The 15,451-nt window shown below is 34.4% G+C and overlaps 1 protein-coding gene across 4 annotated transcripts in view; it reads left to right on the top strand.

Annotated features, from left to right (window-relative positions):
* LOC150092988 (nuclear receptor 2C2-associated protein) overlaps positions 1-11,802 on the top strand; it is a 142,911-nt gene extending 131,109 nt beyond the window's left edge. For all 4 annotated transcript variants that reach the window (XM_090414120.1, XM_090414121.1, XM_090414118.1 and 1 more), the window contains one exon: positions 11,674-11,802. In XM_090414120.1, the coding sequence (XP_090270246.1) occupies positions 11,674-11,787 (114 nt within the window). In that variant the 3' untranslated portion in view covers positions 11,788-11,802. The remainder of the gene's footprint in view (positions 1-11,673) is intronic.
* The last annotated feature ends 3,649 nt before the right edge of the window (positions 11,803-15,451 follow it).

Below are 15,451 nucleotides of genomic sequence, written 5' to 3'. Positions count from 1 at the left end.
GAATATGGGATTGGAACATAATCTATTGACTTGGATCAGGGGATGGTTGACAGACAGATATCAAAAAGTGGTATACATGGGTGTGAATCTGCCAGATTTAAGGTAACCAGTGGTGTGCCTCAGGGTTCAGTCCTCGGGCCATTATTGTACAATCTGTACATTAATGACATCAAGCAGGGCCTATCATCAGATTTGCAATTATTTGCTGATGATGCAAAGATAGGCAGGGCAATCAGGGATGCTACTAATATTCAGCAGTTACAAAGTGATTTGAATAGACTGTAAATCTGGGCAAACGAAAATGGCTGTCAGTTTAATGTTAGTAAGTGTAAAGTTATGCACTTTGGCATGATTAGAATTCCAGTGGCATATTATATTAGTGGGGTTATGCTACAAGAAGCTGAAGAGGCAAGGGATCTTGGTGTATTGGTGGATAAGAATTTAAAGTTCGAAGGTCACACAGCAAAAGTTGCAAATACAACTCAGAGGATAATTGCTATGTTGAAGCGAACCTTGACATGTAAGGATAAGGAAGTAATTTTGCCTCTTTATAAGGTTTTGATAAGACCACACTTGGATTACTATGTGCAGATTTGGTTTCCCAGGTTTCAAGGCGATAAAGAAGTTGTGGGAAGGGTGCAAAGAAAAGTTACAAAGATTTAAGGTAACCAGTGGTGTGCCTCAGGGTTCAGTCCTCGGGCCATTATTGTACAATCTGTACATTAATGACATCAAGCAGGGCCTATCATCAGATTTGCAATTATTTGCTGATGATGCAAAGATAGGCAGGGCAATCAGGGATGCTACTAATATTCAGCAGTTACAAAGTGATTTGAATAGACTGTAAATCTGGGCAAACGAAAATGGCTGTCAGTTTAATGTTAGTAAGTGTAAAGTTATGCACTTTGGCATGATTAGAATTCCAGTGGCATATTATATTAGTGGGGTTATGCTACAAGAAGCTGAAGAGGCAAGGGATCTTGGTGTATTGGTGGATAAGAATTTAAAGTTCGAAGGTCACACAGCAAAAGTTGCAAATACAACTCAGAGGATAATTGCTATGTTGAAGCGAACCTTGACATGTAAGGATAAGGAAGTAATTTTGCCTCTTTATAAGGTTTTGATAAGACCACACTTGGATTACTATGTGCAGATTTGGTTTCCCAGGTTTCAAGGCGATAAAGAAGTTGTGGGAAGGGTGCAAAGAAAAGTTACAAAGATTATATCTGGATTATGGGATTTAGATTATGAGCACAAATTGCAAGTATGTGGATTATAGGCTTTGGTTAACAGGAGAAAGAGGAGTGATATGATAGAGGTCTATAAACTTTTGAATGGGTGTTATAGCGTTTCAATTGATGAAATTTTTCGTTATATGGAAGGTGGGAGAGAGAAAGAACACGGGGCATCCATGGAAGTTAAATTTATTTGCAGTCAAGAAAGGGGTAAGAACTAGGTTTTTCTCCCAGAGAGCAATGAGTGAGTGGAATAATTTACCCTTAGGGGTAGTGAGTGCATCTAGTGTGAATGAATTCAAGGGTTGGTGATAGCTGGGTTGGGTAATTTACAGCTTCCCTCGATGAGTCCTTGACTCCCTGGAGGTTTCAGATAATAATAATAATCTAAAAAGTAGATTTGTCACATTGTTCAAAATAGTGATGACATCCTCTTTCAAAGAAAATGTTTTCCCACTGAGCCAAATTTTTAAGTTTGGGAACAATAAGTCACATGGGGCCAAGTCCGGAGAATACGGTGGATGTGAAACCAATTCAAATCTCAATACATGCAATTTTGCCATTGTAATGGCCGATATGTGGGACCATGCATTGTCTTGATGAAAGAGAATTTTTTTTGTGTGCTAATCTTGACCATTTTTTTCTTTAGTCCTTCTTTCAAATTGTCCAACAATGACTCATAATAGACACCTATTATTGTCTTCCCCTTTTCCAAATATTCTATCATGATAATTCCTTGGGAATTCCAAAAAAGAGTGGCCATCACCTTCCCAACTGACAAAACAGTCTTCACTTTTTTTGGTGCTCTTTCACTGGGCATTGTCCACTGTTTGACTGCTGCTTGGACTCAGGTGTATGGGTGGATCCAACTTTTGTCTACAGTCATGAGTCGATGCAAAAAATCCTGTGAATTGTGATTAAACATCACCAAACATTGTGACAAACTGTAACATTGAAATATTTTTTCACATTTGTTTTTGATCAACAGTCAACAATCACGGCACCTATCGTGCACACAGCTTTTTCATATTCAATTTTTCGTGCAGGATATTATACACCTGTTCAGTTGAGATGCCTGTAATCTCAGCAATCTCACGCACTTTCGCTCGGTGGTCTTCCATAATGATACCATGGATTTTGTCAATCATTTCCTTCCTAGTGACCTCAGGCATCTTGAGTGCACTTCATCTTCGATGGACTTAGAACCACGTTTAAACTCATTTATCCCAAAATAAGTAGTTTTTAATGCTGGTGCAGAGTCCTCATGAACTGCATCTAATTCGGCTTTGACCTGTGCAGCCATCCACTTCTTCAAATAAGTGTTTTATCACTGCACGAAACTCATTTTTCTCCATTTTTAGGAAAAATGCGAACACGGTAATTTTAAATGTTTGCCAAATGAGAACTATGTGTCACATGTGGCTAAACTTTTGCCAGGAGTCATGGAAAAAGATGATTCGTGCCGACACTGGTATGAATGAACGAATTGTGTCTATTAGAAATTTACCAAACTTTTCAAACAACCCTGTAATTACAAAAAACTATTTTACTCCACTGGAATAATTGTCTGTGGATCAAAAAAGATTCGTTCTTCAGATATTTATTTCAACCACTGGTTGATATCAATTTATTTAATGGTATTAATTCACAACACAGAATAATAAGAAAATCATTAATAAATTTATTTAACTTATTTATTGACCACTGGTATTATATTCAGCATATTCAGAGCATCTTTTTTCTCTCTCTCTCTCTTTATCCAACAGTAGGTGGCCCCAATTAGGACTTCCTTGTGTTGTCCATTACAATTTTTTTAAACTGATCCCACTGTTAATGAACTTGTTGCTGTTTGTATACTGCGACAAATGATTTTTGTACTCTGAAGATACTGGATAATCTACTAGCAAAATATCAGTAATTAACTTAGATAAATATTATTTTCTTATTATTGTGTGTTGTGAATTAATGTTGTCAGATAAATTGACATGAACTGCGAACACATAATTCCACCCTAGTTGATAGTAATGTCTTCATTCTGGTGCAGGATACAAGATTGTGTAGGTCATTTCAGATAGGAAGTTCTGAGTCCTTGTTCAGAGCATGACAGTATTGCATTGTAAGAAAAGATTTTAGAAAATTTTAATAAACAAAAGCCAGGTACACTGCCTCAGCATGCCTTATCTATCTATCATTACTATTACTAATATTATTTAAGCAAAATTCAATTTGGATAATATTGCAGGCGATTTTATGAAAAACAAAAATAATATATTGAAAAAAAATTATTTTAAAATAAAATGTAAATTTTTTTTAAAAATTTCATTAATTTGCTTTAATGTACACGAACATATGTTGTTTTTATTTTGTTTAAAAAGTATTTTATTTTTGAAAATAGTTCTTTAATTGGAGTGTTTTACAGGTCTACCAATAGAATAAAACCAGCGTGCTGCCAATAAATAAATATTCCAAAATATTACATAATTTTAATTACTTTAGTTCTCCCCATGCACTCTCAAATGTCACCCCTTTTGGATGATAACTTGTATGAACACCTGAGTTATAGGTTGAGCTATTGACTGTCAGCGAGTTTTTTTTTTTTTTACTTTAAAAAAAATCCCACTGGTTGAGGTGGAGGATGTTTGTCCTTACATATTTGTTTTATTCCACCGCTAGGTGGTAGACCGTAATTATTATTATTATTGATATTATTGAGCCTATGTAGCTCTGTGGATGTGGCATTTGCACACCACGGTGCTTGGCCGCACGAAGGAAGGCTTGGTTTCAAGTCTAGTCGGCGACTAGAGGAAATTTTTCTAAGCCTTTTTTCGACTGGTTCCCGAGTTAGTCGATCTCTGGCACGGGCAAGCAGGTTTTTCGTCCTGTAAACTCAAGAAAATCGACCGTAGAACCCACATTATTTCAGGCATTAAATATATTGTGTTAGGGACCACGAGATGGTGGCACATTTGAGCCGTCTCTCTTCACTGTGTACCACTTAATTAATGATAGCCTTGGGTCATCTATCTCTGATTGGTACCAGTGGAGATTGAACTGCCCACTCAGTCTCCAAAAGTTAGATAGGGCTAAATGGCCTTGCCTACTCCCCGTATACGGGAATAAAAAGGTGTTAGCTGATTTTTTTTTTTTTTCTTTCGTTTTAGTCAATATGTTAATAAAATGAGCTTTTAAAAAATAATAAATTCATTTTTTTTTAAATAGAAAATGCTAATTTCCAAGCATAAGTTGAACAAGTTTTACAAGTTTAACTTACAGAAAATCTTTTCATGATATACAGATCAAGAAGAAAAAAAAAGTTTTTTTTTAAAAAAAATGTTTAATTTGAAATCTTATAAATGTTTTTAAAAAAGGTTTTAGTTGGAGAGTAGAACTATCTACTTTAATCACCCAGGCTGGCATCTGTGGAGAAAAATTAAGTCTGATCATATTCAGTGATATCCCGCTTCTTATTTTAATGGAAAGGGCTATATGTATGTCTAGGCCAAATCTTTAGGTATATCTAGTTTATGTATGTGTCTTGTTGATTTAAAGTATTAAATTGGTTAACTAAAACAGTTATGAGAATAAATTAAATGAATTGTGTCATGTGAAAGGAAGTCAATTACCTCCTTTCTTATAATGCTTGTATACAGGTAAGAATTTGTGTGCAAGTATCAAGTTTAAAAGAAAGGCGGCAGCTAATTTATAATATGGATTTGAATCTTAATTTTGTTTCAGATAGAGAGTTTAAAATACTTGGAAATTCTGTCACTTTCATTATTCTTGTGAGAAAACCAGAGGAGACTCAATTGAAACTAAAATTGAATTAGAGGATGTTTTTACACTTTATTAGGAACTGTATACTGGGGAGGGAAGAGGGTTGCATATGAATAATTGTTGTAGATCAGACTTCAAGATTATTTTAGTGAAAGAGCAATTAATCATTGCAGTAAACTTTCCAGAAGTATTGCAGAGTTAATATCTTAAACAGATTTAAGGAGACCTTGAAGTTTGGGAAAAAATCTTTAAATTAAGTAAGTTAGAATCATACTACAATGAATATCATTTGATATTCATTGTAGTATGTACTATTGTACTATCTACAATGAATATCATTGATATTCATTGTAGGTAGTACTTGTGAGTGCTTAGTATATGACATCAAGGCCATTGCTTTTGAGGATTCTGTCTGCTCTGAAGTAATGTTGTGTAATTTTATTGTATACTGGATTACATACATACTAAAATGAATTATTAGAGTAATTATCACTGCAAATATAATTAAATCCAATAATCATCCCTGATTTCATTCAGTACTATAGGGTCAAACTCCAGATGACTTTCACTAATCCAAATGGACTTGGAAGAGTAGTTCATGAAGGCTTGAGAAAGCCACATTTCATGTGATTGGAGTGAAACCCTTGTTGTAGAAGTCTGAAAGAAAAAAAAAAAAAGGAAATAAGATTAAATGTGAGAATCATCCATGTTTACAGCCTGATGGATGTTTTGTAAAAGTCTGTTATCTTAAGTGTCCAATGCAAGATTTATACAAACATATATCAAGAAACTGTTCAATACAAACTTGAACAAGTCCATTTCATGATAGGAACTTTTTTCTGAATTTCTTTTTCTAACTGATGAATTTTAAAGTTTTGTTTCCTTCTCTTCATGAATTGGCTGCTGACTATTTAAATATCACACTTCTGGCCTTCTCTTGTGCTTCATGCTAAGTGATTCTTTTTTTTCCCAAAACATCACTAGAACATGGTAGACAACATTTGTCTTTCACTTGCCCTGGATTTCGATCCTATCTAGGATGTGAAAGTAACTTTTAATAGGGAGTTATTAACTGAAAGTGACAGCTGAGAAATCTCATAAATTTTTTTTTCATTCATCCTATAAAACAGCTGCTTGGAAAGAGAACACAAGACTGACTGACATAATATACTAGATTGACATATATTGGCATAATATATATAAAATATACTAATATATATACTATATTAGTTGCTTTTGCTATTAATTACATTGAAATCAAAATATCCATAAGTAATGATCTGTTACTATGTATCAGGAATTAGTAAGACACCGTAACATTTATTAATCATGAACTCTCACTATAGCAAACTCATCTTGGCCAAAGGAATAATTTGTTATTGAGAAGTTTGCTGTAAATTTTTTGTAGAACAGCATTATTGCTATAGTTTTTTTTTTTTATTGGGCAGAGAGGAGGTTGTAGGTAGTTTGAAGTGAGTGAATTTGCCATAGTTAAAAGCTAACTATATATTTTGTATACAGATTTTTTAAATATATTCTGTCTGTTTTGGATATTTTATGACTAAATTTAACACACGTGAACCACAATAGTATGTTTTTTTTTATTACATAAATATTTCGTCCTGGTATCTTCAGACATCATCAGTACAGTAGAACAATACTATATAATTGGATATTTTAAGTGAGTGATTTTAGTACATTCTTTTATAAAAACTACTGTGTACATGGTTTATTATACTAAACCTAACTTAGGATACCTCAATTTTTTTATCTTGCGTTTCAAAATAATCAGCCATCTGTTATCTCTGATAAGTCTGAATGTTATGGTTTGTTGGTTGATCTTTGCATATTTTAAATCTATATTTTAATACCTTCACTCTTTTTTCACAGTATGCAACTCCTTCTATCATCACTAATGCATTATATTTTAGCATAAACCATTCTGTTTTATTTTCAACATACTGTACAGGATATCTGTGGATAAGCTTTGATTATTTAATGGATGTAATTTAACAAAATGAATTTTATTCCGTGCCTGCATTGCATTAATATTTGGTAAAAACACCATCCCCAGGAAATATCACACTTACAAAATATGACTTAAAATCACTGAGTTCAGAGCACAGCCATACTGAAAGTTAATGTGCATAATACTTGCATAGCAGTAGTTCAACTAAACTTAATAGAGTAGTCGGCTCCAAGTGCTACTTCTATAAAAGGATTGCTGTATTTCTAGGAATGAGAATAATCTTTTGAAATAGAAGTGTTCATTAAAGCCTTAGTTTTTTGGGTTTTTTTTTAAATTTAATTCAGTCCCATACTTTAAAGTTTTTGAGAACCTCTGTGGTCTATTGGATTTAAATTTGAAGTTGTGCATCATAGGTTTTTTTGCAGTTGGATAACCAAAAGTTGCTTTGTAAAATTGCATATTTTGTTTATTGAATTTGAGATTTGTAGTTATGATTGCAGTTAAGATACCAGTATTGTGAAGATTTTCTGTTTGTGAGATAAGAGAATAACGTAGTGACTAATTCGTTAGCACTGCGCTGTTTTTAGTAGCAAGTGAATTTTTATCAAAATTATTTTACAATGTATTTTGACTGTTTGTTCAAAATATATTTTGAACAAACAATTTTTTGCCAAATTTTTCATGGCTTTTCCAGTTAATCTGTCAGTCTTCCTGGCTTAATTGGGAAATCGTGCAAAATTCAAAATTAGTCTGAACATAGCTGACAAGTATGTTTAAACTAAAACTTGTTTAGACTTGAATATAACTTGCACTTTTTTCTCAAAATTAAAATAAAAAAAAAATCGTGATGCAAGATGTATGCGAGGATTTTCGGAAACTAAAATTTTTTCAGGAAAAAACTGAAAATGGCTTAAGAAGAATCTCCTATTTGCTATTGCTACCTCCAGTATTGAGAACGGTTTCCTTGTGTGCATTGTCAAAGTTATATATACCCAAATAGCATCATCTTCTCTCCTATCCAGGGCATTAGAGATGCCAGTTTTTAAAAAACTCTTGGCAATTATTTCTGGCAAAATCATTTCCCAAGCTCTCAAAATCCAGTTGCTCAACAGTTCTAATGATGGTGCAGTATTAACAAAAGATCGCACAACTTGACGACAAAGGCAAGCTGACAATTGTTCAGTTGAAATGCTGATTCTCTTCAACTGAATTCCAAAATATCTGAAACCGCTAACAACGTTAGTTTTAACACATTTACATCGGGGCAGTGTTTTGTCCGTTTATCATTCCGATGGGATTTCTGATTATTATATGTGTACTGCTTCCATGTAGAGCAGGCAGGCTCAACTTACACAAAGTTTCAACCCTTTGGTTGAATTTTATTGCTGCTTGTTTGCTTGCCATTTCTGCATCGGGCTGGTGAGCAGACACACACTATATGGCATGTTAGTTTCAATTTGCAGTTGAATTTTATTTGAAGTTAGCCTTCATGATCTGTCTTAACGGCATCAAAAATTTCAAATGAAATCAAACAAATACTTAATTCATGTAATTGAAAATTTGAACAAATGTTTGGACAATAGTTTTTAGTTAGATACTGTGTTTGACAGGACAACATATGATTTTGCATGAGTCTATACAGCCTAGTTTCTATGGGAGGGGATATGTGATTCATTAGTTAGTGCTGTTTTTATCCCAGTTGTCTCTAATTGCACTATTTGTTGACAAATATATTAAGCAGACTGCAAACGTCTTTGTATGCCTTATTCACTGATACAATAAAAACTACTTGTTTTTCTTGCATCTGCAGTATAGTGGCTGTTGGGGAGGTCATGTTGCTTACTGCGGCAAGCGAGTTACTATCGCCCCCAACATGAACTTGCTTAAACTTTTTTTTGTGTGCGAGGTATATGTGAAACTTTTTAATTTCTTTTTTCGTAAAATAAAATTGGGTGCGAGTTATATTGGAGTCAACGAATGTAATACGGTAATGCTTGACAATATCTTTTCCCCTTTCCTAGTTTATGCATTTTTTTAGCCTATGTTATGATAACATTTTTGCTGTAGTTATGTGGTTTTTGATCAAGCAGTGACAAAAATGCTCAGTAAATCAATTTAAAAGCTCTGTATAATATAATTATGAGATCAACTTTTCCCTCTTGTTTATTTTAAATAACGCTCAGCAGTTAAGATTTTTTAAATATAAATCATGGTAAGTACACAGGATGTGCAAGCGTTAACACATTTTCTTTTTATGCGAATCCCCCTCCCCCCTGTGAAAAGCTGTAAATCTGTAGTGCATTTAATACTGAGCATACTAAGATTTAGATAACATGAGGGACCAGGCATGGAACTTTTTGAAGCTACTTCAGGTTTCCAGTAAGAAGGCGGTAGTGGTAAAATTCATATACCATCTAAAGACATTTGTTCTGTAATGGGATTTGAACCAACAGCTTCTTGGTTGGGAAGCAGATACTGTCTGCTCAGTCAACTGGACAACACTAAGAACAGTAGCTAGTTGTATCTTGTTCCATGGCTGCAGGTTATTTGTGGAAATTAGCATAATTTAAGTATATACAAGGGTAATTCACTTTTATCATTCATATTATGGTACTGTATATGAGCCTGGTGTCAGAGTGGTACAGCTCTAACTTAAGTGGTAATGTATCATTTGTTGAGAATTTTTGTTGAAGAATATAGGATTTTGGATAACTAAGCTGAAATAAATTAATTTTAGTATGAATGGCCAAAACTACAAGGGACATGTGACTAGCAAGGTCCTGCTACATGCTTATTTCCCACAAGTTCAAAGTATTTAATTAGACATTAAATGTGTTTGGTGGAAAAGGAAAACATAACTTAGAATTTAAGTACGATATTCATTACTGATAACTTTACCCCCCTCATTTGAGCTTCATCTTGAAAGTTAATTATTAAATTATTTATGCTGAGTTAATTAAATCCTGTCATCATGGTTTATTCTATCAATGCTCATGTTCTCTGGACAGTTTTGAGGAGGAAAAATCTGTCACCTCCATAAGATACCTGTTATTTGACCTTCAGTTGAAATGCACTCATAACAAAGATTTCTTTCTCCTAGATACAGTTTGAATCTGGTGGGGAAACTTTAAAGGAAGTACAGGAAATAGATCTGGGAGTGGTGGTGGACATGGACCTGAAATTGAGGGGCCACATTGTAAGTTGTGAAGATGTCACATCGGATAATGGCAATGATGCAGAGGACTCTTACATGCAGAAATAAAGAGGTTATAATGTCATTGTATAAGGCCTTGATCAGGCCTCATATGGATTATTGTGCACAGATTTGGTTGCTGAATTTTCCTGTTATTCACAAAACTTTGCAATTTACATTCTCTCAATCTGTCTTCATACTCCACATTCCAAAGACGACCTTTGTGAATCTTCTCTGATCTTTGGAATGTGGAGTGTGAGGACAGATTAAAAGAATGTAAATTGCAAAGCCTTGTGAATAACAGGAAGGGGGGGGGGGAGAAAGGTATGATTAAGACATATAAGCTGGTCAGGGGTTGTTATCAGGTTGACATGGAAGAGATTTTTCATAGAATGAGAGGTGGGGGGAAGATAGAACAAGAGGCCATTGCTGGAAACTGTATAAAGTAGGTGTAAGCAGAGGAGTGAGGAGAAGGTTCTTTTCATGGAGAGTGGTTGGTGGATGGAATGCATTGCCTGAATGTGTTGCAAGTGTAGACACATTGAGTCAGTTCAAAGCATGGTTGGAGATACTATTGCAGACAATGCAATAGTGTGTACCTCCCATGATGAGTCTCTGACTCCATGGAGATCAAATGATGATAATAATAAACGTAGGTCTTTCCCAGTTATAAAAGGAATCATCATTGTTATGTGACTGGTGTAGACTGCTATGAATACATGCATGTTCTCCAAATTACAAAATAAGTTTGTGTAACAAAATTATTTCATAAGCAAAGATTCATGAATTGAGGACCATATTCTTATTATTTCTGATGTAACTTCTTTTGATTAGTATGCATGACAAAGAATTGTCTTTTCATAACTCATTTTTTTAATACATTTATTCATAACCACTAAATTACTATATCATTAAATGTGAATACTGATAACTGCCAATTGAGAATAGCATGCAATAAAATAAATTGCAATTAGATCATAATATTGAGAAACAATGACTTAGGCTACTTGGGATTGAAGGGTGCAAAGACTGTATGTGAGAAAGAAGACAGCATCCTTATTACTGTGTACTATTCAGTTTCAGCCCTTGTTTTCTCTTTCTTTCTCACATGCTAACTGTGAATGAGTAAATCAGTTGCTGTAATTCAGAAAACAGGTTTTCTCTCTGATGGCTGCAAAGAAAACTCGAGTTAGAAAACAATCCGTATTTCATAATGAAGTGTTATCATTACACAGATAATGATCAATACATAGCTTCAAATTAAGGAAAGGACAAATATATTAATATATCTCTGCCCCTTTTTCATTTTTAATTGTTTGAACAAATCTTTATCTGCCCATAGCTAATGTACCATGTGTTCCAAACTTGCATGAGATCATTAAAGAGGTCCTTTTTAAATTATGTGTTTATTTGAGACATGGTTTTTTATATTCTAGAACATATGCCTAGAAATAATCTCAGTTGACATATAATATTTCATTATTTCCTTAACTAGTTTACAGATTTTTCATTTGAATGAAGAATTCAAGATTATGTCATTAAAAATTGTATTTAATACAAGTACAGATTTTTTTGGAAGAATAATTGTATATAATTTAAATGTTATTCATAAATAAAATATTCATAAGTAATCTTCTGTTTCTGTTTAATGAAGATGGCCAAAAGTAAACTTCTTGATGCAATAAACCTGACACATATTTTGTTTATTCATTGGTGTTTCAGCTACTGAAAATCATTGTAATGGACATTTTTAATTTGTAGTGCTTTCTCTTAAGAAAACAAGTTTTTGAACTATACCTAGAAATATGGCATCAGCAAAAGCAGTAGAGGCAATTTATTTTTAATCAGTATGTTATTTTTGGATCGATCTCTTTTCTCGATTTTTATTTTATATTTTTATTTAATTAGTCTTTTTCAGATTGTTTTGTTAGAATTCGATTTGAAGCCATGCTTCCTAGTAAAGACATAGCACAGAACCTTGGCATCTAGGGGAAAGCAGAGACATATTCCTCTTGTATTTTACATCATGCATATAGCCTCCATAGCTCCATTGATGATATAGTGGTTGGAAAGACCTGCATTTGAATTCCATCTAGGATGCAGAGAACTATTGTTAGGCCAAAAGATGGTGAGTTTTGTAGTTTTAGCAGTCTGTATAACAACCCGGGTCTTTCATCCCACAAAACAGGCAAACTATCCAGAAGAACGCATGCAATTTATAGACAGAAAACAGTGCAGATGGAATTAACTGCTGTCATAAGCAGTACTTGGCCTGTCACTGCCAAGTAACTTGGCTTCTTAGCTTAACACGAAAAGCAACAGCACTAAAATGGTGCTGTTAGTAACAGGTCAGCATCGAAGTGCATTCTTTGATTCAGTTTTTGTTTTCAAAAAAGTGATTACATCAAGAGAGATTTTAGAGTATAACTGACACTGTGCACAAAATTTATATAATGTTCTCTTCTTCATTGCAGTTATTTGATATCATTGACTTAACTACCTTAGCATTGTGACATCAAAACTTCAATTCACTGTCCACCATCATCCCTAGGTCTTCATCAGCTACTTGTAGAAAATCTCTTTTAATATAATGCTTGGTCCACAGTATCTTAGTCCAAAATGCACCTTGCACTTAGTAAAGTGATACTCATTAATATTTGACCATAAAATCAGACTGGTGTGTTCAAGCCATCCTACAATGATTTTGTATCAGATGCAACTTATTACCAACCCAACACAGAGTAATCTGTTTACATAATATATACGTTCCTGAGATCCTTTCGTAATCAAAAATTGTATAAATAGAACATGATTTCCTGTTCTATTTATGCACTTAAATTAAAGGATTTTTTCATTAAGTAGATTAAAATAGTTAATTGGGATGGTTGCAGATGTTCCGCAGAAATCTACAATGGGATGGTTCCACAGAAATCTACAAATGACATTTAACATGAGTTTTTTCTTAGGATGTTCTTATATTAACAAAATTGTGTTATTTATCAATTTAATTGAGCACTAATGTCCAATAAACCTTATCAGCAGTGCTACGATCAATATCAGGTGACTAATGGTGTGGCACAAGGTTCAGTACTGGGACCACTACTATTTAATTTGTACATAAATGATATAGAAAATTACCCCAAAGGAAATATTCAGTTGTTGATGATGCAAAATTAGGTAGAGTAATAGTTAATCAAGGTGATGTGGAGAGCTTGCAGGATGATTTAAATAGGCTGTCAGTATGGGCAAAAGATAATGGGTATCAGTTTAATGTGGAGAAACCTAAAGTGATGCATTTTGGGATAAATGGATTACGAGCTGTGTTCCACATTGATGGAACCGTACTCCAGGAAATAGATGAAGCTAGAGATGTAGGGGTGGTAGTAGATAGAGTTACAGTTTAGAGGACACATTGCTAAATTGCTAAGGTAGCCCATAAGATTACTTGGCTATTGAAGAACACATTAACAAGTGGAGATAAGGAAGTTGTTGTTCCTATTTATAAAGCCTTAATATGCTCACATCTGGATTACTATACTTAAGTCAAGTCTCCTGAGTTTCTTTGGGAATGAGGAAGCAGTGGAGAAGATTCAGAGATGAGCAACTAAGATGGTGAGTGGTCTGTGGAATGTTTCCTATGAGGATATGTTGAGGGTGTGTGGATTGCAGAAGTTGGTTGATAGTTGAAAAAGAGGGGGTATGATAGAAATCTTTATTATTATTATTGTTATTGTTCCGGGCTTAAGGGTCAAAGCTGTATAACTGAGAGGAGACTTCCACATAGCCTTTAAAGGAATGCGGAGAACCGACCAGGGCTTCTGACCTAATGTCCAATCCTCACCTTCTCGTGGTGCACCTTGTTGGGTATCTACTTTGATACTGAACGAACGAGGATGGGCTGGCAATTTGGGATTTAGCCGACCAAATTGTATTCTTATTGGTTAAACCAAAATAAAAAAATGATGGTACAACATGACAAAATTTCATGCCGGCTGGGGCGTCGCCCGGTTAAACAAGGCCCCTGTTGTTTTCGCCAGGGAACCAGGGCGAACAGCGAAAAGTCAGCTACTGGAACAAATCTGAAAACAAACCCCAACTCAACATCACCAGAGTTAAAGATCTGTACTATCAATGTAAGAAGCCTGAATGGCAAAGAAATGGAGCTAGCTGAGGAATTAGATAAGTACCAGATCGACATAATAGGGGTGACTGAAACAAAAAAGACCAAAACTGGTGAGATCTTTCTGAGCAATAAATACAAAATGTTATATTCAGGCAATGACAATCGAGGAAAAGAAGGAGTAGCCATAGTATTCAACACAAAATACGAGGCTAATCTTCTTGAATGGCAGTCAGTCTCAAATAGAGTAATGTAGGCAAATATGAGAATGGGGAACTGGACAATGAGACTTATTTGTGCCTATGGTCCCACAGAAGGCTCTACTAAGGTAGAAGTGAAGGAATTTTTTGAGGCTTTAGAAAAAGCAACTGACACAATGAAAAAGGAAAAGTTGGTCCTTGTTGGGGATCTAAATAGCAGAGTAGGAAATGATTGTGAGACATACAAAAATATTTTGGGAAAATTTGGAGAAAAGAGCAAAGCTAATAATAATGGCAAATATCTGTTGGATTTCTGCTCAGGACATGGACTGGTTATTACTAACACCATGTTCCAACATAAAAATGTGCACAAATTCACATGGAGAGAAGAGGCTAGGAATAAGAAAAGTCTCATTGATTATGTTATTGTTGATAGTGATGTGTTTTCCCTGGTGCAGGACACCAGAGTGTACAGAGGATTTGAAATTGGAAGTGATCACTATTTAGTCTTGAGCAGGATAAAATTGAATTTCATATTGAAAAGAATAACATGTAAGAAAGTTTTAAAGCGAATAAAAGTTGAGCAGCTCTCAGATGTGAACTGTAGACTAAAATACAGAAAGATTATTGAAAAGAAAATGAAAGACTTTGAGAACAGGAATCAAACCTTGGAGATTCAGTGGCAAACTCTGAAGAAAACATTGATTGATTATGCCAGAGAGGCATGTGGTGAGGTTGTGTGCAAGGATAAAAAAATTAGAACTCCCTGGTGGACACAGGAAGTTAAAGAGGCAGTGAAGGAAAAGAAGAAAGCATATCAAAAGTTCCTGGCAAATAAGTCAGCTTTTACTCTTACAGAATACAGAGACAAATGTCAGAAAGCTAAACAGTGTGTAAAACTAGCTAAACAAAAGTCATGGGAGGACTTTGGCAAGAATATAAAAAATAAATATCAAGAAG

Source organism: Typopeltis vanoorti, chromosome 24 (assembly GCF_054136105.1).
Source record: "Typopeltis vanoorti isolate ZY-2024b chromosome 24, IOZ_Tvanoo_1.0, whole genome shotgun sequence".
NCBI classification, from domain to species: domain Eukaryota; kingdom Metazoa; phylum Arthropoda; class Arachnida; order Uropygi; family Thelyphonidae; genus Typopeltis; species Typopeltis vanoorti.
The sequence above is the reverse complement of the archived record's forward strand: the minus strand, read 5'-3'. Positions and strand labels throughout refer to the sequence as shown.